The sequence below is a fragment of the Mastomys coucha genome, unplaced genomic scaffold (genome assembly GCF_008632895.1).
Source record: "Mastomys coucha isolate ucsf_1 unplaced genomic scaffold, UCSF_Mcou_1 pScaffold12, whole genome shotgun sequence".
Lineage (NCBI taxonomy): Eukaryota > Metazoa > Chordata > Mammalia > Rodentia > Muridae > Mastomys > Mastomys coucha.
In genome coordinates this window covers 19,680,823-19,703,427 of record NW_022196894.1, presented here as the reverse complement: position 1 = coordinate 19,703,427, position 22,605 = coordinate 19,680,823, and the positions used below count along the sequence as shown (strand labels likewise).

Below are 22,605 nucleotides of genomic sequence, written 5' to 3'. Positions count from 1 at the left end.
GGCCACCTTACCTGCTGGAGCGCCGCCTCTTGAGCAGGGCGCGGGCCCCGGGCGCGGGCCGCTCGCGCAAGCGAAGAATGGTGCCGAGAACCTTAGCCAGCCATCTGTACATTCCAGGCCTGAGCAGCAGCGGCGGCCGACACACCCCGAGACGCAAACCCCAGAGCTGTCGCCGCCGCTGCCGCCTTCGCCGCTTCGGCCGTAGCCAAGATCAGGCGCAGGTTTATGACGCCATCAGAGGGCCCACAGATTCAACGTTCCCCAGGCTATGGGAGGACTCTCTAGAAGCCGCTGACGTCACCTTCTTCCGCCCAACGGGAAAGCGGCCTCCGGAGTCTGTGCATGCGCAGCCTGGGCCTGCTCCTTGCAAGCCTAGCAACAGGAAGCCGGACCGGGAGAGCGGGCTCTTGCGCGGGTCTGTTTGACAGTCTGTAGGGCGGGGCTTTCTCTTTGGCAGAGCCAGTCAGGAGTCGCTCTCGGGACAAGGCCCACAGATCCAAACCACGTGTATTGGTGCTGGGCCGGGAGAGCTACCCCATGCAACCGGACAGTGCAGGGCTCTGTAAAAGAATACGCAGGGTGAAAATAGGTCAGGTTAGTCAATGAGTACTTCACGTTTTGCGATTTATTTTGCATATACATTGGTCTCATACTTTACCCGGCTTGCCGTCACGTTCACAGCAACCGGACACGATGGGGAATCTTATGAATGTCATAAAACCCAAAGGTATGTAGCAATCAAATCATGTGCCTAAGAAAACGGAGCTAACCACTAGCATTTGAACCAGTCTAAGTACTAGGGCTCATTCCTCACTCTTAAGGTCAAGTCTACCGGGACAGACATTTTCATAGATAATTATAAATTACAATACCAGGTCACCCGCTGCTGTGATAAATGATTGTAATGTGCAATGGAGCTAGAGAAAGGAAAACCAGGTGCTGGGGAGTGGGTAGGGCAGACGGACACGACTCCTTAGGAAAAGCTTCAGAGAAACAGGAACTGTGGCCTTTTTTTGTTTGTTTGTTTAAAGATTTATTTATTATATCTAAGTATCCCGTAGCTGTCTTCAGACACACCAGAAGAGGGTGTCAGATCTCATTACGGATGGTTGTGAACCACCATGTAGTTGCTGGGATTTGAACTCTGGACCTTCGGAAGAGCAGTTGTTGTTCTTAACCGCTGAGCCATCTCACCAACCCTCCTGTGGCCTTCTAATCAGCTTGTCTCCTCCCCTCAGCTGTCAGGTAGCAATTAATTCTCACTATCCTCTCTTTGAATGTATACACTTCTCTTATCAGAAGGAAAACCATTAGAAATAATTGTCTAAATAATATCTCCTATGAACTTAAGCATAATGTCTGGGAGTGCAGCCCCTTGAAGTATTAAAAGATAGTTTCTGGGGCTGGAGAGATGGCTCAGCAGTTAAGAGCACTGATTGCTCTTCCGAAGGTCCTGAGTTCAAATCCCAGCAACCACATGGTGGCTCACAACCATCCGTAATGAGATCTGACACTCTCTTCTGGTGCATCTGAAGACAGCTACAGTGTACTTACATATAATAATAAATAAATCTTAAAAAATAAATAAATAAAAGATAGTTTCTACTGGGAATAGTGGTACATGCCTCTAATGCCAGCACTTGGGAGGTAGAGATAGGCAGGTCTCTGTGAATTAGAGGCCAGTCTGATCTACACAGTGAGTTCCAAGATAGCCAGAACTATGTAGAACAACCTTCTCTTAAAACAAACAAACAAAACAACAACAACAACAACAAAAACAGGCTGAAGCTGGGCAGTGGTGGTGCTTGCCTTTAATCCCAGCACGTGGGAGGCAGAGGCAGGAGGATTTCTGAGTTCTTGAGGCCAGCCTGGTCTACAGAGCGAATTCCAGGACAGCCAGGGCTATACAGAGAAACCCTATCTTGGAAAACAAACAAACAAACAAAATACAGTGCTAAATATTAAACTTGGAGCCTTGATCAGAAACCTCTGTCTTGGCTTCATCCTTCTCTTGCCTGCCTGTCCCTTTTCATTTCCAGCCTCCCTTTCAGATACCCAGTTCATCCATGACTCCTGGGCAGCTACAGGTAGCTGTGCTTTGGAGGTGTTATGTTGCCCTGGCTTTTATTGATTGTGTTCTTTTGAGGGCCTTAAGCCTTCTGGATAGCCTTAGTTCCTGAATGTTCCTGTTGTAGCAGGTACTGGGAAGGGGCTAAACCTTGATGATCCTGGTGTGGCAGGCCTCTGATGGGTATCCTTGGGATTTATGGTTCTGATTCAGCAGGTTGGATGAAAGTGGGCTAAGAGGTAGCAGAATGGGGGTCCAGCAAGAATGACAGGCTGCTCAGGGCAGCTGGGGTGCCCTAGAGAACTCAGCAGGCAGGGCAGGTGGGTGTGGGCATTTGACTGCACATATGACTGTACATTCTGTGCATACAGTGCCTGCAACGCCCAGAAGAGGGCCTTGGATTCTCTGGATCTGGAGTCATAGATGGTTGTAAGCCACCACATAAAGCACTGGTAACTGAACCTGGGTCCTCTGGAAGAACAGTCAGTGCTTCTAGCCAGTGAGCCATCTCTCCAGCCCACATATTTTTAAGGTGTATTTTAATTTTGAAATTATATCCATTTCTCTATGTTTGCTTGTGTGTTGTGTTTGTGCACATGCATATAGGTGCCTGCAGAGGCCAAGAGAGGGCATCAGATCCTCCAGAGATGCAGTTATAGGTTATAAGCCACCTGATGAGTACTGGGGCTTGAACCTCTCTCCTTTGGACAGGCAAAAAGTGCCTGTATCCTCTGAACCATCTCTCCAGCCTTCAACTTGCCTGAATTTCCAAACATGTTTAGATTGGCGGCTCATGCTATGAAGACCCCACAGGCATGAGACACCATCGAGGCAGGGAATGTCTCTGGGGCCTGGCATGTTTGGGTGCTTGTGTACTAAATCATCGCCTGAATATAGGACCTCAGGATCAGCACATGGTAATCATACAAAACAATTGCCAGAGGTCACACAGAGACTCAGGTCATAATTCTGCACATAGAATATTGTTCTAGAGTCATTGCTAAAACAGTGTCTGTTATCATTATGAAATTGGCATAAACTCATGTACACCACAATAACAAAATATAAAAATGAGTTAAAATGGTTGGTCATGAAATTTAGATGTTCTCAGAGTGGTTTGATTTAAAATATAAATCTGAAGGTAGATATGGTAGTGCATGCTTGTGACTCTAGTATTCAGAACCCTAAGTCAGAATACTTGATTCCCGAGTCAGTCTGGGCTAGATTGGATGTTTCAAGCCAGTCTGGGCTACCCAGCAACTCTATATCAAGAGTGTATACACACACACACACACACACACACACACACAGAGAGAGAGAGAGAGAGAGAGAGAGAGAGAGAGAGACAGAGAGAGAGACAGAGAGACAGAGAGAGACACAGAGAGAGAGACAGAAACAGAGAGAGACAGAAACAGAGAGACAGAAACAGAGACAGAGATGTGCATTCATACAGACACACACACATATACATACCCACACAGGAGTGAGAGAAAAAAGAGAGACAGAGACAGAAAGAAAGACAAAGAGAGAGAGACAGAGAAATACACAGAGAGATGTGCACACATACAGACACACACACAAATTTGACACATCCACACAGGAGAGAGAGAGAAAAGAGAGAGAGAGACAGAGAGACAGAAACACAGAGAGATGCACACACATACAGATACATGTACACACTTTGGCAGCTAGACAACATTGAAACCAAGGATGCTGAAGAGAAGCTCTCTCTAAGAGAATATTCTGTAGGCCAAAGCTGCGTGAGCCCAGATGGCTCTTAACCTAGTCAGTAGGTCACAGGGGCTGACCTTCCAAACTGTGGAACTCTTCCACGGAGCTGCTTCTTACATTGACAGCACAGCACCTGCCTCAGGTATCCCTTGGAGATTGTTGAATGGCAATTCTAGATTCTCAGGATCAGTTCTGGGGAAATCAGCTACAAAACTAAAACAAATCTGGCTCTAATAACATTTTTGTTATGTCTAAAGGAAACTCCTTTCGAATTCTGAAAGGCAGTCCTGGACTTCTGGGTTAACAACTAGCCTTCCTCAGAAACTTGTGAAACTGGTTCCCAGTAGCCTACAGGAGTATTCCCCTATGGCCAGCAGAAGGGACATAAGGCTCCATCATTACTAACACATGCCGATGGTGCTTCTCAGCATATCAAGCTCCATGCTGGCCTCCAGGCTCCCTCAGCCCCTACCCACAGGTACCTGTATATGCTTCAAAGCCTCTGCACCCCAGCTAGCACGTTCCCACCCTTGGAGATTTTGCCCCTCTTGTTTCTCTCTGTTTTCCTAAGAAGACAGCCTTGGCAGCTTGGGATAAACTTTTGTTCCTTTTAAACACACAGAGAGGCCATTTTGGTTTCTTTACTTCTTGCATTCAATTTTGACATAGCAATTCAAGATCCAAATGACTCTAAAGTCCATGATACCCAAAGAGAATTCAACAGATACTGGGCAGTCCTCAGACTTTATTAAATTGTGTTTGTTTTAGAACTTTTAACAGGACAAAGCAGTTTGTTGATGCCCTGCTTGTTTTCACATCCCCGCGTTTCTGTGTAATACTCAGTGACTATTCAAGTCCGGAGTATGCCCTGCTTCTGTGTATTTGTTTTGTTTTTGAGGCTGCATCTCTCTGTATAGCCTTGGCTGAGTTCAAACTCTGGATCCTCATGCCTCAGGGGTTAAAGGTGTGTACCATGACACTCAGCCAATTTTAATGACTACACTGTCATGCTTTCTATTTGTCTGGTTGTCTGGTTGGTTGGTTTGGTGTGACTTTGTTTTTTTGTTTTGTTTTGTTTTGTTTTTTGAGACAGGGTTTTTAAGTGTAGCCCTGGCTGTCCTGGAACTCACTATGTAGACCAGGCTAGTCCCAAACTCAGAAACCTGCCTGGTTCTGCCTCCCAAGTGCTGGGACTAAAGATGTGTGCCGCGACTGCCTGGCTGGAATCCATGCTTTCTGAACATATAATTTGATGCCATGAAAAAAAATGTTAGTCCCCCGACCCTCAGTGAAGTAAGATTCTTCACTCCCTGTGCTGTCTGGGCTGGGGATTCAGACCTCAAATTATCTTCCTGTTGTAACTAGCGTGTCTGGAAACAATGATAAGCTTTCTTTGTGGTTGATATTATGAGGCCTGCTGTGTGTGTGTGTGTGTGTGTGTGTGTGTGATTGTGTGATTGTGTTGTATGTGGGCACAAGTGGTCCTCCTTGCCTTATTCCTTCAAGATAAAGTCTCTCATGAAATCTGGGACTTGCTCAGAAGCCAGCTACCTTTTCTTCCTATTCATTTGTCTCTGTCCACAACTCTGGGATTACAGGTGTGTGACTCTCTATGCCTGGATTTTCACATGGGAACTGGAGACTTGAACTCAGGTCCTCATGTCTGCACAACAAGTGCTCTTACCCACTAAGCCATTTTCCAACCCAGAAATATACTTTTAAAGCATTTCATTATTATTTTATTATCATCATTATTATTGCTATTATTATTTGCACACATGCATGTGGAGGTCAAAGGACAACTTTTAGGAGTTCTCTTCTTCCACTGTGGTTTCAGTCAGGTTATCTGCTTGTTAGGGGATGGGGGGTGGGGAGAAGAGGAAGAAGAGGAGGAGAAAAAAGAAGAAAGGATGGGAGAGACAGAAGGAACGAGAAGAGAAGCCAACTATATTACCATATATATATAATCAAGTCTCCCTACTGAGCAGGCTGAGGTGGGAAGATGGCAAGTTTAAACTAGACTGTGCAACTCTGTGTGCATGTGTGTGTGTGTGTTTGTGTGTGTGTGTATATGTTCATGTCCATATGTGTGTACAGCTATGTATGTAGAGGTCAGAGGTCAATATCGGTTGACTTCCTCAATAACTTTCCACCTTTTATAAAGTTATTTTTGAGATTATAATATTTAACATTAACATTATAATATCATTTCCTCCTCCCCTTTCTCCCCCATATAGCCCTCCTTACTCCTTTTCAAATTCATGGCCTCTTGTTTCATTCATTTCGGTCTCAGAGAACCTAGGGCTAGACTGGCTGGCAAGCCCAGGGATCCTCCTGTCCTCTCATTTCCAGTGCTGGGATTACAGGTCCTACCACACCCAGCTTCTTGTGTGGGGTGTGAGGTTTTTACATGGGTGCTAGGTATCTGACTTCAGGCCTTCATATGCATGGACATCATTTGTCCAACGGAGTCATCTCCCCAGCCTCCAGCAAGTGCAGCTTAGCTAGACCATGTCTCAAAACACAATTTGAAAAGGCCGGAGAGTCTAACTCACTGGTTTAGCAGTGTTCTGGAATCTCTGGGCCTAGGTTCAGTTTCCAGTGAGGAAGGCAAGAAGGCAGAGGCTGTGCTCAGTGGAGGAATGCTTGCTGAGCATGCTCAGGGCCCTGGGTTCAGCCTGCAGCACTGCAAAAGTAAACAACACAAAGGAAATTAAATTAGAACTGAAAACTATTTAGGGGCAGGGCTTAGTGGTGACAAACATAACCAAACGGGGGTGGGGAATCCAAGAACTGAAAACTATTGGAAGGAAAGGAAGGAAGGAAGGAAGGAAGGAAGGGAGGGAGGGAGGAAGGAAGGAAGGAAGGAAAGTGGGAGGGAGGGAGGGAGGGAGGGCGAGGGGAGAAAGGCACAGTTTGGGGAGTATAAATCTAACCTCTCTGTTGGATGAGTCAAGGAAACAGACTCACCTTTCTGAACTTGTATTCCGAGTGAGAGCCAGCAGGTTGGCAAAGGGTGTTACAGTGAGTCACAGGGCTGCGTGGCCCTAGGCCTGCAAGGGTGGGGACACAGGTCACCATTCCTGGTTGTCAAATAGAGAGAATAATCAAGCTACGTCTCCCCAGCTCCATCACACCCACATACCTGCCCTTTCAGTCTATACAGTAGAAGCTGGACTGCCCCTTTCTACCCTGCTGTCTGTGGTGAGTGGGGAGAAGAGGAAAAAGAAAAAGCAAGCACCCAATACACTGTGGCTGGAGATGTGATTCACATATAAGAATCCCAGCATTTGGGAGCCTGAGGCAGGAGTGTAGGATGTTCATTGCCTGCATGTTCGAAGCCAGGTAGGGCTACATGAGACTCTGTATCAGAAAAGTACACTATAGCTGGATGGTGATGGCACACACCTTTAATCCCAGCACTTGGGAGGCTTGGGAGGCAGAGGCAGGCAGATTTCTGAGTTCAAGGCCAGCCTGCTCTACAGAGTGAGTTCCAGGCCAGGGCTATACAGAGAAACCCTGTCTTGAAAAAAACAAAAACCAAAAACCAAAACAAAACAGGAAAGTACACTAAATAAAGATGGTGATGGTAAAAGGCTGGACTGAGGACATTTGTGAATTATCCCTTAATAAGGCCATAGGAATTGAGAGATTCTTGGTCAGCTGACAGAGACAGCAGCAGGGCTTCTGCAGAATACCTTTACACTGATGCTCTTCCGGTGACTTAAGAGCTGACCCAGTTTTGTAAGCTTTAAAAACACATTTTACTTTGAAATAATTATTGGTTGACAAGAAGTTGCAAAAACAATAGAAGATGGTCCATGTGTACACACCCAGTCTCCCATCAACGCAACATCTTATATGTAAGTAGTAACATTCTATCAAAACCAGAAAATAATAGACATTGGTACAACCCAGAGACTCAGCACCGCATGCACATGTGTGTCCGAGTGTGTGCATGTGCATGCGTGTTTCTCTGTAATCTCATTGCGTGGATTTTTATGGACACCACCACAATTAAAATACAGAAGTATTCCTCCATTAAAGGATCCCTTGCAGGGCTAGGGAGACAGCCTGGTGGAAGAGCACCTGCTTAGCCCAAGGCCCTGGATCCCATCTCCACGCACTAAACAGATAAGAGTCCTTGTGCTGACTCACATCTACACTCTCCCCTTCTCCCCCACCTTTGGAGTGTTTTGTTTTCCTATTGCACAGGTGGTATTTGTTATTACAGTGTCAATATTTCTTACTCCTCTAAAAGAGAGAAAATGGGTTCCTTCATTGCTTCTCTGCAGCATTTAATGCTGGAATGAAAACTGAGCACCCAGCCATGAAGTTAGGGGAATTTCTGTGTTCTAACCATTAATAACATGGAGAAGACCACTCTGCACAGTGACCCTATAACTGAGGACTGGCTAGTTGTCCCTAAAGTACATTGGCTAGGTACTTAAGACTGATGTTACAGCAGCAAATACTTATCAGGTAGGTACACTGGCCCAGCAGGGAGCGGCACATTCCAGGGCAGGTTCCTTAAAGAGACAGAACTTAAAGAGCTTAAAGAGCCCTTGTTTTCAAAGGAGCAAGGCTTAGAGCAAGTGCAAAGCAGAAAAGCGGGTTGATTTGAATTTCCTATTTAGAGTTCCTTAATTCATTTCCAGACAGGACCACAAAGCAAAGCACACTACAGTGTGTTCCTGCAGTGTTCACGAAAGATCTAGAAGGAGGCCCCCATTCCTCAAGTTCCTCTTGAAGCCCCCTTCTCAGTTCTATAGCATGTCTTCAGAGGGGTGGGGATGGCGTCAGCTATGTGAGATGGAAGATAGTAGCTGGAGTTAGCAAGAAGTAGGAGCAATTAGTGACCTTGGCAGGAGGCACAGAAGACTTCAGCGTCCATACCTCATGTAACCTGCATAACCCCGGGAGTCATGAGATCTAATCTTCGTTTCATGATTGAGAAAGTTGAGACACATAGAACATAAATGTTTTATTCATTGGGGCCACATATCTATGTCAAGAAGCACTACACACAGACACATAGGCAGTGCTAAATGACTAATGGCGGATGCCTGAGGTCTGAGTGAAAAATGTGGGTTTTGTTGTTGCTAGTTTTTGTCCTTACTATTTTAAAGGTTATAAAATACCCAGAAACTTATTGTTAGGGGAATTTTCACTAGAAAGAGGGTTACATCACTTTGCAATGTATCCTGTCATTAGTGACCGTACCCTCTCTACTGCTCAATTACCCTCACCCACAGTCACCTCAGAGAGCAGGATTGGTTACTTCTAGTGTAGGCCTTAGAAAGGTTGGAAAGATGTAGACGTGTACTTCTCCTTTAAGAAGACAACTGGATGGGTGAGATTGCTTGTCCCCAGGCCTGACCCCAAGACCATGCATGGAAGGACAGGGACCGCAACCCATACTCACCTGCCATCCCCAGTTAATAAAATTCAAAAATAAAAACTCAGCCATGAGGGAGACAAGGACTCTGGATGAGAAGTAAGAAAGTTAAGTACAAATCTGAAACATAGATATATTCATAAATACGGCTGTATAACTGAACTTAATGAAATGTTCTTAATAGAAAGTCTAAAGACTGCTCTGTGGAGAACGTGCATGTGAGTTAACATGAAAGTGGTTATGTATACACAGTGGTGATAGGGAAATACTGACCCGGATTTGTCATCCTGGATTCATTCATCAAGGAAAAGGATCCCAAAGAGGTTGATTTCAACACATCAAGCCAAACAGCTAGTAAACCGCCCACGAAGAAGGAAACTTTTTACTCGTCCACCTTCAAATGCAAATGACACATAGGCACCGATTGTGCAAGCAGAAAGTCCCAGACCTTTTATTGCAAAGAGGAGGGGCCAAAGATCCTGACAGGACTAACAGCGCCACAGAACCTCCCTCGGGGACTTCCTGTTGTCACTGACTCGGGGATTAGCCCTATGTGAGCTCTCTTGGAGACAGCCAGACTTCAGGGTGGGAACAAGGGAACGCGGGAACGCGGGAACACCAGACTCTGCGGAGTGCGACGCGTCCTTGTGTTTGGGACACATGATCTCTTGAGGTTCCCTATGCTGAGGTTGTGGTTTCTCATCAGTTTCATGTGCTTGGTGAAATCAGGTAGGTCATTTAGCCAATGTTTTTAAGAAGTATTAGCGGACTTTCAAAGCTCTATGTCAGCATATTTGAGCTAGGAGCTATGGATAAAACGAGCTTTCTTACGGTGAATTTTTTCCCCCTTAGACCCATAAATCTCTTTGAATTAACTCGAAAAGACTAAGGTAGGGTGAATTTTTTCATAGTTAAATTGTGTCTTTCCACCTATATAAAATTAAATAAGTTATTTTTTGAAACTGTAAAAATTTATTTTGTGATATTACATAGAGAAGTTAAGTTTTTCCTCATTTTTTTGGTTTCATATTTTTTTACAATGGTGTAATTTTTATACTTTCATGTATTTAGGTGTATTTAAACCACTGTTGCAAAAAACCATAATTTCATATATATAAATTTCTTATAATGGTGTGTGACATATTTATAACTTAAAAATCATTAGTTGCCAGGCTGTGGATGTAGTTCAGTCATAGAATATATGCCTAGGAGTATGACACTCCAGGTTCAATTTCCAATACAAGGAAGGATAATAAAATCAAAATGAAAATATGAATCTACATGGTGAGATAGCAAACATGAAGTGAGACATACTTCTTAGTCCTTCCTGGAACCCACTTCCGCTTCTCACAAAGCTTGTGACTGTGCATTCTGACATAATTTAACGTGTTGGTTTGTTTGAGACAGGGTTTCTCTGTGTAGCCCTGGCTGCCCTGGAACTTACACTGTAAACCAGGCCAGCCTTGAACTTACCCAGCCTTGAAATAGCTTTTTAAAGGGCAGGGGAAAGATATCAGCCCTGCAGACCACTCAAGCTCCATGGCCCCTAAAAGTGGCCCACCCTATTTGTTCTAAGGAAAAAAACCTCTGGTGGAGGCAGAGCAGATGGTGCCAGGTCCTTTTAAACCTAGGGCCTTGACACACACTGGGCAAACACACAACTACTGAGTTATGTTCCCAACTGCAAGAATAACGTTAAAAACCAACTAACCAACCAACCAACCAAACCAACAGAAAACCTCAAATACAGACTATATATGGCAGAAATGTCTCTACTCCAGGATTGGATAAGGTTTCAAATATCAAACTATTTTCCATTACATTTGTTTACTTAACATGTGTGGGCACACAAGCCACAGTGCACATGTGGAGGTCAGAGTACAACTCGTAAAGGAGCTGGTTTTCTACTCCCACTCTGTGGTACTAGATACAATTCAGGCTGTCAGGCTTGCTATCAGTTGCCTTGACCCACCGACCCATCTTGCTGGTTCCAGTATTAAACTGGTTGTTAAAGAAAGTGATCTTTGGGGCTGGGAAGATGGCTCAGCGGATAAAGCGCTTGCCAGACAAGTACGAACTCATATAAGTGCCTAAGGGGTGTGAAGCCCACTTCATCAGAGCTCTGTGGGCAGGGACAGAGGATCCCTCAGCCAGCTGGACCGCTGGACCACGGAATCAGAGAGCTCTAGGCTCCAATGAGAGACCCTGCCTCAGTTCACAGACTCAGGAGCAATTGAAGAAGACACCTGCCCAACTCTGAGAGCCTCCACATGCGCAAGCACACTTATACAACATGTGCACGCACATACATGAACATGCGCACACCACACACACATAGGAGTGCCAGAAGGAGGGAAAGGAAAAATAACCGTTAAAATAATTCTGATGCTTTTTCAGAAATGCCCCAACATGTTTTAGAATTAATTCAAAAGGGGCTGGTGAGATGGCTGAGTGGGTAAAAGCACCAACTGCATAAGTGTAAGGTGAGTTGGATCCCCCAAACCTCCAGAGAGCTGGAAGGGGGACACTAGCTCCTCACGTGTAAGCTGTGACATGCAAAGGCATGTGCACACACACATACAATACTAAAGAAAATGTAAAAAATTTTAAAAATAAAATAATGCAAAGGATAAGATGGCAGAAGTCAATTTTACAAATGATTAAAACTGTTAAAAGTCATATAAGTATGCTAATAGATGAAGCTTAGACTCAAACTAGAAAATGTATAATAATTATATTAGGATTTACTTCCAGCCCACCTAGAATGCACTGTTTCAAGTCTTTGTACAATCCTATGAGTAAATAGTATTTTCCCAGTCCACCATCAAATCAACAGTTGCTAACTTTTTAACCTCTGTGTGCCAAGGCTCACAGAGAACCTCATAGACATCACTTGTAATTCTTAGAACAATCCTAACAGTCTGGGGCTTAGGGTAAAGTGGGTGAGAATAACGTTCCCCAGAAAAACATCCAAGGAGAAGAGGGGCCAAACTCAGGTATTAAGATAAGTGATTTTTACATTTTCTTTGAGACTTCATTTTGAGTGTTTTCCTGAATGTAGCCTGTGTACCATGTGCGTGCAGTGTCCATAGAGATCAGAAGGGGGCTTCCTACCTGAAACTGTATTTACAGTTACCTGTTAGGGCTGAGCCACCATGTGGGTGCTGGGAGTCAAACCCAAGTCCTCAGGAAGTGTGGATGGTGACTTTAACCACTGAGCCATCTCTCCAGCACCATGGTTTTTACCTTTAAAAACTTACATTTAATTAATTAGTTTGTTTATTTACTTGTGTATGTGTGAATACATGTGAATATATGCACAAACCACAATGCTAGGGAGGTCAGAGAACAACTTGCAGGCAGGCATCAGTTCTCTCATTCCACCATGTGGGTTCTGAACTCAAGTCCTTAGAGGCGTCTCTGTAGGTGCCTTCACCCCTTGAGCCCTCTACCCTTCTGATAAGTGATACTCCAGTACAATGCTTAAAAGTATTGCAGGTAACAAAACATCCACATTTTTTTTAAAGAAAGGCTACTTTTTTTTTTTTTTAAACTATCACCTATACTGTGTGGTGAAAGCTATTTATCAGTAACCTGTTCCCTGGTGGCCCAGGCTGGCTCCACTTCCTTGTGCGGCAGTTTATGAGGGTTGGTGATACTGTGTAAACAGACTGAATCACACAGAGCTTTATTCAGAGAGCCCTTCCCCTTCTTTTTCTTTATGGTGAAGTATTGATGAACTATTGTCAGTTGTCAAAATATCAAAGTATTGTGTATGTGTATGTGTGTGTGTGTGCATGCGCTGAATATTGAACCCATAATGAGCATATTGAATTAATCTCCCTGTTGTGTCAGAATACCAGCAGAAGCAACTTAAACGAGGAAGGGCTTCTTTGGCTGGAGGTGTAAGAGCATCAGTCCATCATGAGAGAAAGCCAGGTGGTGTGGGGTTCTGATAGCAGTGGAGCTGATGGTGCAGCTGCTACACCTTAGCAGTCAGAAAGCAGAGCTGGGGCTGGAAACGTGCCCAGCCCATAATACTTAAGGCCTGGCCCTTAGGAACACTTTCTTTAGCTAGGACGCACTTCCCAAGGAGTCTACAGCCTCTTAAAACAAGTGCCAACATCTGGGGACAAATGTTCAAACACATGAACCTGTAGAAGACATTTCATATTCAAATAATTACATATGTGTAGGAACGCACATTTTTGGCTTCAACCTGACTTTGTATAGCACTGCCTGAGATTATCATTATTATGGTCCTTTTATAAATGCAAGATTGAGACTCGAGAGGTTAGGGAGTTGATTGTGCCAGCTTGGGTACCTAGGTAATAGAGCTAGTTCTCAAACCTAGGTCTGACTCTCAAACCCCTGCTTTTTCCAAAACTATACTGTGTTTTTACTTAAAACTTTCGCTTTATGAGCCAAAATTAATGATGGTTTAACTCTGTCAAGACAGCAGGAGAGCATCCATGGTCAGTGCGTAAACAAACATGGCCAAGACTTTAAGAAAGAGTCTCTGTACCGGGCAGTGGTGGCGCATGCCTTTAATCCCAGCATTTGGGGGGTAGAGGCAGGCGGATTTCTGAGTTCGAGGCCAGCCTGGTCTACAGAGTGAGTTCCAGGACAGCCAGGGCTATGCAGAGAAACCCTGTCTCGAAAACAAAAAGCAAAAACAAACAAACAACAAAACAAACAAAAACAAAAACAAAAGAAAGTGTCTCCGTGAATCTGAGTTGTGGCTCAGTTAAGAGTGCTTGCCTAGCATGCATGAAACCTGGCCTTCATCTGCAGCACTGCGGAAACTTGTCGTGGTGTGCACACCTGCAACCCCAGCACATACGAAGTGGAGGCTGGAAGATCGGACGTTCAAGATCAAACTCAGCTATATAGTGAGTTCAAGGCCAGCCAGAGCTACACAAGATATAAAGGTTATTGACGATGGCCCTAATTTTCAACTTGAATCTGTTTCTTTTAATATAAGGAAGAAGGTCATAGTAAACAATTATGCCATCTTTGATTAAAATCCAGATTCTTCCTCAAAGGGTGCTGTACACAGAGTCCATCTCCTTGTAATTTTCCAGGTGTCAGTAAGAAGCGTTATCTCAGGGTAAGCAGTCTAAAGAGGACAGGCATAATTTCTCCTGTTTCAGTGAACTGTGAGAGATGAGGTTAAACTTGAAAAACCAGTTTTATATACCGGTTGTCCTCTGAGTAACCTTGACTTTGTAAGAAATCATTTAAATAGCCCCAAAACTGTCTGCCTCTGGGAAGCATAAAATAGTTCATAACTTTAAATACACCAGCATAATATAAAATACGGAAATCTATGTGGGAGGCCATTGAGCACATTTACTTCTCACAATGTCTAGTGTTTGTATGCTCTCTAATGTGCTGAGAATCTTGACACCAACAAAAAGCTCCAGTACTAGGAACACATTTGATACAAGCAACACAAGACCCGACCCCAAGTAACTTAAGCTAATTTGTAACGTGGTCCAGATTCATTGTTGTCTTTTTACAGATGTTTAGTTCTGGGAGCCAAAGATGGAGTTGAGTGTTAGAGTGTTGCCTCCTTTGCAAAAGGGCCTGAGTTGGGCCTTTTAAAAGCCAAAATTAATAGATGGGCTGGAGAGATGGCTCAGTGGTTAAGAGCACTTGTTGCTCTTGCAGAGGACCAAGATTCGATTCCCATCACCCACATGGCAGCTCATTTTCATTTGTAACTCCAGTTCCTGGGAATCGATGCCCTCTTTCGGCATCTGTGAGTACCAGACATGTACATGATACCCTCATAAAATATTTTTCAAATAGGAAAAAATTAATAAACAGTAAGTTTAGTTTTAAACTATGCATGATGTTACATGCCTCCAACTCCAGGACTAGGGAGGCTGAGGCAGAAATATCCTGAGTTTGAAGCCAGCCTGGGTTATATAGTGCTACCTTGTCTCAAAAATCCAAACCAAGACAACTGTTGAGATGGCTCAGTGGTTTAAGGCACTTGCTGCCAAGCCTACCAACCAGAGTTCCACCATGGTGGGAGGAAAGAGCCAACAAGTACTGTACCCTTTGACCTCCGTACCATGACACACATGTACTGTGTGCCTCACTGGTGTAATTTAAAAAAGATCAAACCAAACCAAACAAACAAATGAAGAAACCAACAAACCCAAGACCTCTATTGACAGGAGTACAGTTGATGGATCCAGGGAAGGAGGGAAGAGTGGGCAGGGAGACTTCCCAGCATGCTTTGGGGCTAGCACCTGAGAAAGGAAGGGTTAGAGAGACTGGGTAGAGCAGACATCAGTCCCAGCACAGTTCAGGGACTATTTCAGACAGATTGATGGTGAACCCCTAAGACAAAGTTACTTGTAAGCAGATAGCCTCCATGGGATAGAGGTGTGACTTACTCACTTTTCTATTGCTGTGAAGAGACCCCATGGCCAAGGCAAGCCCTATAAAAGAAAGCATTGAAATGGGAGCTTGTTTACAGTTTTAGAGCTTAGTTCATTATCATGACAAGAAGCATACAGGCAGCTGGGTAGTGGTGTCGCATGGGTGGGAGCCCCAGCACTTGGGAGGTAGAGCCAGGCGGATTTCTGAGTTCTAGGCCAGACTGGTCTACAGAGTGAGTTCCAGGACAGCCAGGGCTACACAGAGAAACCTTGTCTTGATAAACCAAAAAAAAAAAAAAAAAAAAAAAAAAGAGTCATACTGGCATAGTGTTGGAGCAATAGCTAACTAAGAGCTTTATATCCTGATCCACAGGCAACAAGCATAGGAAGAAGGGAGGGAGGGAGGGAGGGGGGAGGGGGGGAGAGAGACTGGACCTGGTATGAACTTTTGAAACCTTAAAACCCACCTCTAGTGATACATCTCCTCCAAGGAGGTCACACTTCCCAAATAGTTCATCAATTGGGGACTAAGCGTGCAAATAGCCAATCGGGGCCGTTTTCATTCTAAGACCACAGATGAGAGGAAATGCAATTTCAGTGTAACTGAATTCTAAAATAATCCAGAAAGGACAGGTATAATTTCTTCTGTTTCAGATAAACCATGATAGATGGGGTTAAAGGGCAGGTGGCCTGCCAGGTGGCATGGTGAAGTCCCCTGTGCTTTCCACAGATTTCCCACCCCCACCCCCTGTAGCAAGTTCTCATTATAGCCCAGGCTGACCTTCGGCTCACCAGCCTCTTGTCTCTCAAGGACCCAGGTGAATATGTGGCTTCTAACCTACAGGCCTACAGTTCATGCATCCTACGGTGAACAGACCCAGTAAAGAAACACCTGTCTTCCCCAGGATGAGCTCATTCAGGATTAACTCCAGCCACATTCCTCCCTTGCACACATAGGTAGCATGTGAAAATCAACATGACTTTCTAGGTCATCTATGTACGTTGCACAGACTGGAACAAAAGTTAGCTCTAGCTAGGAGGTGCTGGTGAATGCCTTTAATCCCAGCACTTGGGAGGCAGGGGCAGGTGATCTCTGAGTTTGAGGCCAGCCTGGTCTACAGAGTGAGTTCTAGGACAGCCAGGGCTACACACAGAGAAACTCTTGTCTTGAAAAACCAACTAGGGCTGGAGAGATGGCTCAGCGGTTAAGAACACTGACTGCTCTTCTGAAGGTCCTGAGTTCAAATCCCAGCAACCACATGGTGGCTCACAACCATTTGCACAGCTAGAGTGTACGCATATACATAAAATAAATAAATAAATCTTGAAAAAAAAAAAGAAAAACCAACTAAACAAAAACAAGCAAACAAAATAAAACAAAAATCCAACAACAAAATCCCTTAGTTTTACAGATGGTTAAGACCCAGAGAGCTCAGTGTCCCATTCCACAACACCACCGGTACCATCAGATGACAAATTAGATAGTGAGTTATTGCTCTGGGGTGGGCTCTCCAAGCAGACCGACACATTTTCAGGAAGGGGAAGTGGAGGGTGACATGGAAGTGTTGACCTACTACAGGGACATGCCTGACTATACCAGCGTCCATGTAGGGCCCAGAGCATTGTGTGTGACTTTGGTTACTGTTACTGTGATTGATGCCATGACCAAACGTACCCACATGTCTCTAGATAGTTAGGTTCTTAAGTTTCCATTGAGAGAAGTCAGAATAGGGGTGTCCCAGAGTTCCCTGCCTTTTGGGGGCCTGTCGGAAGCTAATGTCCTTCCCGTTCTGTACCATCCCTGCCTGTCCCCTCAACTTCTCTCTAGCATTAACATCATCTAACATTAGGAGATGCTCCCCAGCTTGGTGATGGACCTGTGCTTCACTTTCTACAGAGCTGCTCTCCATAAGTGAAGCAGAGTGTGGGATGACCTCATACAGAGTGGTTTTCAAATATGTCTACTTAAAATTACACAACATAATGAGTTCCTGATCATTATGTTGTGTCTGGAAACTAGAATTTCCACCCGTATTCACCTTTTTTGCCTTTTGTCTCTTTGTGGCTGGAGTTGGATGCAAGGCCCTGTGCATATGTGTTTCATCTCTGAGGCTCACTAAAGCCTCTTGTAGCTGCTCTTCATCAGAGCATTGTGTGATAGTGCAAAGGTCCAATTATGACAAGTTCCAAAACCAAGGACCTCAAAACTCTTCATTTAACTCTTCCATCTTAATATACATCCACATATATTTTCCCTTTCTTTAAATTTGATTTTATGTTTTTGTTGTATTCCTCAGTGCATGTATGTTCACCATGTGCATGCAGGAGCTAGAAGAGGTGAAGAGAGGACTTCAAATCTCCTGGAGCTAGTTACGGGTGGTTACGTAACACACGTGGGTGCAGGGAACTGAACCTGTGTCCTCTGCAAGAGTCTGTGAGTGCTTTTAACTATTGAGCCATCTCTCCAGCCTCCACATTTTTTAATGTGCATGAATGTTGCTGTGTGCATATGTGTATGTGTAGTGTATGTATGTATGTATGTATGTATGTATGTATGTATGCACATGCATGCCTCCTGCCTATGGAGGCCATAAGAAGGTGGCAGAACCTTTACAACTGGAGTTCCAGGCAGTTGTGAGCTGACACTTGGGTGCTGAGCACCAAAAACAGGTCCTGTGTGACCGCAGTCAGTGACCTTAACCACTGAGCCATCGCTCCAGCCCCCACTCCCATCATCTTGCAACTTGAGCTTTCATTTGTCTTCAACTCTCCTCCACTGCCCTTTAAATCAAAGCCTCAAGCATCTTCCTCCTTTTGCTCCTTATTCCTGTCTTCCCTTCCCTGCCCTTGCTCCTCCTCCCTCCCCTCCCCATTCATTTCCTCCTCGCTCTTCTTTTGTACTACAAGGGATTGAACTCAGGATCATACATTGTAGTCATGCTTTGCCACTAAGCTGCATCTCCAGCCAGCCTTGCTTTCCTTGCTTTTGCTGCTGATGCAGTGGCCTCCTCCTCTTCCTCTTCTTCCTCCTTTTCTTCCTCTTCTCCCCCCACCACCTTTTTTTTAAGACTGGGTTTTACTGTGTAGCCCAGGCTGACCTTGAATTCACCAAGATCCACTTGCCTCTGCTTCCTGAATGCTGGGATTAAACGCATGGGCCATCACATCCATCCAACTTTGCTTTATGAGGTCAGAATTGACAGCCCATCTCCTCCTCTCTCTATCACTGATGGGTCTTTACCTTGACATTTTGGCACACAGATCTCATCGTCACTTAGCTATCTGTTTATATATCATTGTTTCTGAATAATTTGCCAATAAGTTTGGCTGTTTACCTTTAAATATTTTAGTTATATTTTCTAAGAATTGATATTTTCCCTTTTATGACTCTCTTAGTCACTGTTCTTTTGCTATGAAGAGACACCAGGACAGTAACTCCTATACAGGAAGGTGTTTAATTGGGGCTGGCTTACAGTTTCAGAGGTTTGTCCATTATCATCCTGACAGGGAGCATGGGGGCAGGCATAGCAGGCATGGTGCTGGAGAAGTAGTTGAGAGCTACATCCTGATCTGTAGGTAGAGAAATTGGGGGAGAGAAAAAAGGGGGGAGAAAGAGAAGGGGGAACCAGGCTGAGTGTGGGCTTTTTAAATTTCTAAGCCCATCCTCAGTGACACACTTCCTTCAACAAGGCCACACCCACCCCAACAAAGCCACACCTTCTAATCCTTCTCATGTACTGTCATTCCCTGGTGACCAAGCATTCAAATATATGACCTTATGAGGGCCATTCTTTTTCAAACCACCAGAATAACCACAGTGTGACTGTCTCCACAAATTAAAAGCTGAGGCCACACTTTTACAGCATTGTCTAGATAACAATTTTCCTGACTTAGTTTATTAGATTACATTTTCCTACTACCACAAGGTCTACCCTAGGTCCAAGGATTGTCCTAGTGTATCCTGTCTCTGATCTCCTTTAACTTAGAATACATCTACAGCCTCCCTGACCTTTGTCAGGAAGACAGATCCTGTTTTCATTTTATATTTGTTAGTTTCCCTGTCACAGTTGGGTTCCAGCTCCAGTGTCAGCACCAGAATGGTGACACTGTGGCCCCTGAGCCCTCTGACATCACAGGCACATAAGGCATACTGACCTTCTGCAGTACATGGCATGATGACTAAGCAAGACCTTGTCCACTTGCTCCATGGCACTGTTACTGACTATAAAGTGACTGTCGCACTGAGTGACATTCCTAGCAAGATCCTCCAGTCCAGGCATGATAGGGCACAGCTGTAATCCTAGAATTAGGTGGTTGAAACAGGTGGAGTCTGGAGCTGGGCTGGGTTTCATATTAAGATCCTGTCTCAAACAACAAGGCCTTGGAGGTTTGTGCTTATCCCTTCCTTGAGTCCACTTTTCTTCCAAGGCTGTTCTGTAGGGCAAAGGCTGGAAAGGAGAGCTTGAGTTGCCTAAGAGAAAAGGGCTCAGTGCCAGCTGACACGGTCTGCATTTTCAGATGCTCAGGGCAGGGCAGACCACCCTCTGACCATCCTCCAAGGAGAGGGCTCTACACAAGAGACCACGGAGAGACTCAGTTCTGTCTCTCCCAGGATACACAGTCTAGAGATTACCATTCAAAGAGAATGAGGTCTCACAGGGTAGTCACACTCAGACCCAGTACCCAGAATAGACCCCCGAAAGATGATCTCATTGTGCTGTAAGTGAGGCACTCACAGGTTCTGAGGGAGCTGGGGAATGAGGACATACTAAGGCTGGGAGGTCATAGAAGCTCCATTGAGCTAACTTCTGCTTTCAACCTTGAAGGAGTTTGGAGAGAGATGTCCAGAGAAACCAGGAGTCAGTACTTAGAAATACTGGATTAAGTATGACTTTTTCAGTTTCGCTTGGCTAGATCCAGGCTTTGGAGAGGTGCTGTGAGGAATGTAAGAAAGGAATCTAAGAGCATCAGGGAGCAGACCACAGCAATGTCTTGCCTAGGAGGCACTGCATGATGTCGTCTAATTCTTATTTCCAGATACGGATGAAACATGCCCATCCTTCACCAGACTGAGCTTCCACAGTGCGGTGGTTGGCACGGGACTATCTGTGAGAATGATGCTCTACACACAGAGAGACCAGACCTGTGCGCAGGTCATCAATTCCACAGCTCTGGGGAGCTTAAATGTGACCAAGAAAACCACTTTTATAATCCACGGTTTCCGGCCAACGGGCTCCCCTCCTGTTTGGATGGAGGAGCTGGTACAGAGTTTGATCAGTGTACAAGAGATGAATGTGGTGGTTGTTGATTGGAATCGGGGAGCTACAACTGTGATATACCCCCATGCTTCTAGCAAGACCAGGAAAGTAGCTCATATTTTGAACGAATTTATCGACCAGATGTTGGTAAGAAAAATTTCTCTTAGATGACCTTGGTAAGCTTGTTTGGAAGCTTAAAGCCAAGAGGCATCACTTGGTTGCATGGTGTGTGTGGGGGGAGGGGGGCTATTTTGTAACATTTTGTATCATTGTGCGAATCTGAATAAACCCAGGGAAGAGGGTGTGGCTCTGCAAGTTGTCCATCCCACAGCAAAGGGGTACGTTTTAAAGGTTGTAGATCTTAAATCCTCATAATCTTCTGTAGCTAGTGGCAAAAAGCCTTGTGAAAGGAGCACCATTTTGTAAGTACTATGAGAGTGCCTTCGAGTAGGAAAGGCTATGCCTAGAATTGTTAGTTTAAAGGCCTGGACCTCCTTCAACAACCTCCTTCAACGTCCGTAGCTGTTTGGCTAAAAAACCAAGCTTCTAATGTCCAGATTATTCCTGACCACAGTGAAAACACATGGTTCAGCGGGACAGTCAGTGTTTTTGAAAGCCTCCCAAGGCAGACAGGACCTTAGCTTTTATTTAGAGAGTGTTCTCATGAGCTGTGCCCTCCCTTTAACATAACAAAGATGTGACATGAACCAGGTTGAGGTGGCACAAGTCTTTAATCCCAGGGCTCAGGAGGCAGAAGCAGGCAGATCTCTGAGTTTGATACCAGTCCACCTTCCCTCACCTTTTCTTCCTGGGACAGTGACTCCATTAGGAGTTCATCAAAGTGCTTTATCATCTCTTCCCCTATCTGGAAGCCCTAACTAAACATGTCTCTGCTGGACATCCATCAGAGTCAAGAGTGGAGACAAAATTCGGGGCTAGCAGGTTGGTTTGAATCCTGCTCTGTGCCCTCTCCAGTGGGTCAGATGACCTCAACTCTGGGCTTCACTTCCCTTATTTGTGTATTGAAGGAGTCATATTGACATTGCAGGATGCTGTAACTTCCCCTCTTTTTCTGCCATGCCATTGATCCTAAGGCTTATAACATAGGAGGCAAGTGCTCTACCACAGAGCTACCTTTTCAGCCCTCTTGCGACATTCAAATGAGACAACAGGGGCTTAGGAGTTGGCTCATTTGATAAACACTTGGTGTACAAGCAAGAAGACCTTGATTTCAACCCCCAGAACCTAATGAAAAACAGTGCATGCCTATCATTCCCAACCCAGGGGAGAAGAGGCAGCAGACTCTAGGGCTTGTTGGCTCCTCGAGCCAGATCAGCTAACTCCAGGCTTGGTGAGAGACTGTCTCAAAAAATTAGGTGGGGAGGAAGGGAACAGGGGTTTTTTTTTGTTTTTGTTTTATTTTTTTCTTTTTTTCGGAGGAGAAACTTGGGAAAGGAGATATCATATAACATGTAAATAAAGAAAATATCTAAAAAAAATGAGGTGGGGAGCAATTGAGGGAGACATCTTACTTAAAAAGAAAGATTTCGGTCAGAACTGTGTAGCAGTGGCACGGCTGCTTTTGCAGATGGGATCGCTTACACTTGAGAAGAACTACTGAACAGCACATGCCAGAGGTTGAGGTCCAGGTCAAACGTAGAAGGACAGCCTCACTGAGCAACCAAGAGACCCATCCGCTGTTTGTGAAACTTTGGTCAAGCTTACATTGTGTGTTAATAGCCTGCATCAAACCTT

At 44.8% G+C, this 22,605-nt stretch overlaps 2 protein-coding genes across 2 annotated transcripts in view; one reads left to right on the top strand and one right to left on the bottom strand.

Moving 5' to 3' along the window:
• The window catches only part of Senp2 (SUMO specific peptidase 2), a 37,817-nt gene extending 37,589 nt beyond the window's left edge, over window positions 1-228 (bottom strand). Inside the window, exon 1 of the mRNA XM_031364592.1 lies at window positions 12-228. Within this exon, the coding sequence (XP_031220452.1) occupies window positions 12-112 (101 nt within the window). The 5' untranslated portion in view covers window positions 113-228. The remainder of the gene's footprint in view (window positions 1-11) is intronic.
• A 9,470-nt stretch (window positions 229-9,698) lies between these two features.
• Window positions 9,699-22,605, top strand: part of Liph (lipase H) — a 41,064-nt gene continuing 28,157 nt past the window's right edge. The window contains exons 1-2 of the mRNA XM_031363509.1: window positions 9,699-9,926; window positions 20,630-20,997. Of these exons, the coding sequence (XP_031219369.1) occupies window positions 9,878-9,926; window positions 20,630-20,997 (417 nt within the window). The 5' untranslated portion in view covers window positions 9,699-9,877. The remainder of the gene's footprint in view (window positions 9,927-20,629; window positions 20,998-22,605) is intronic.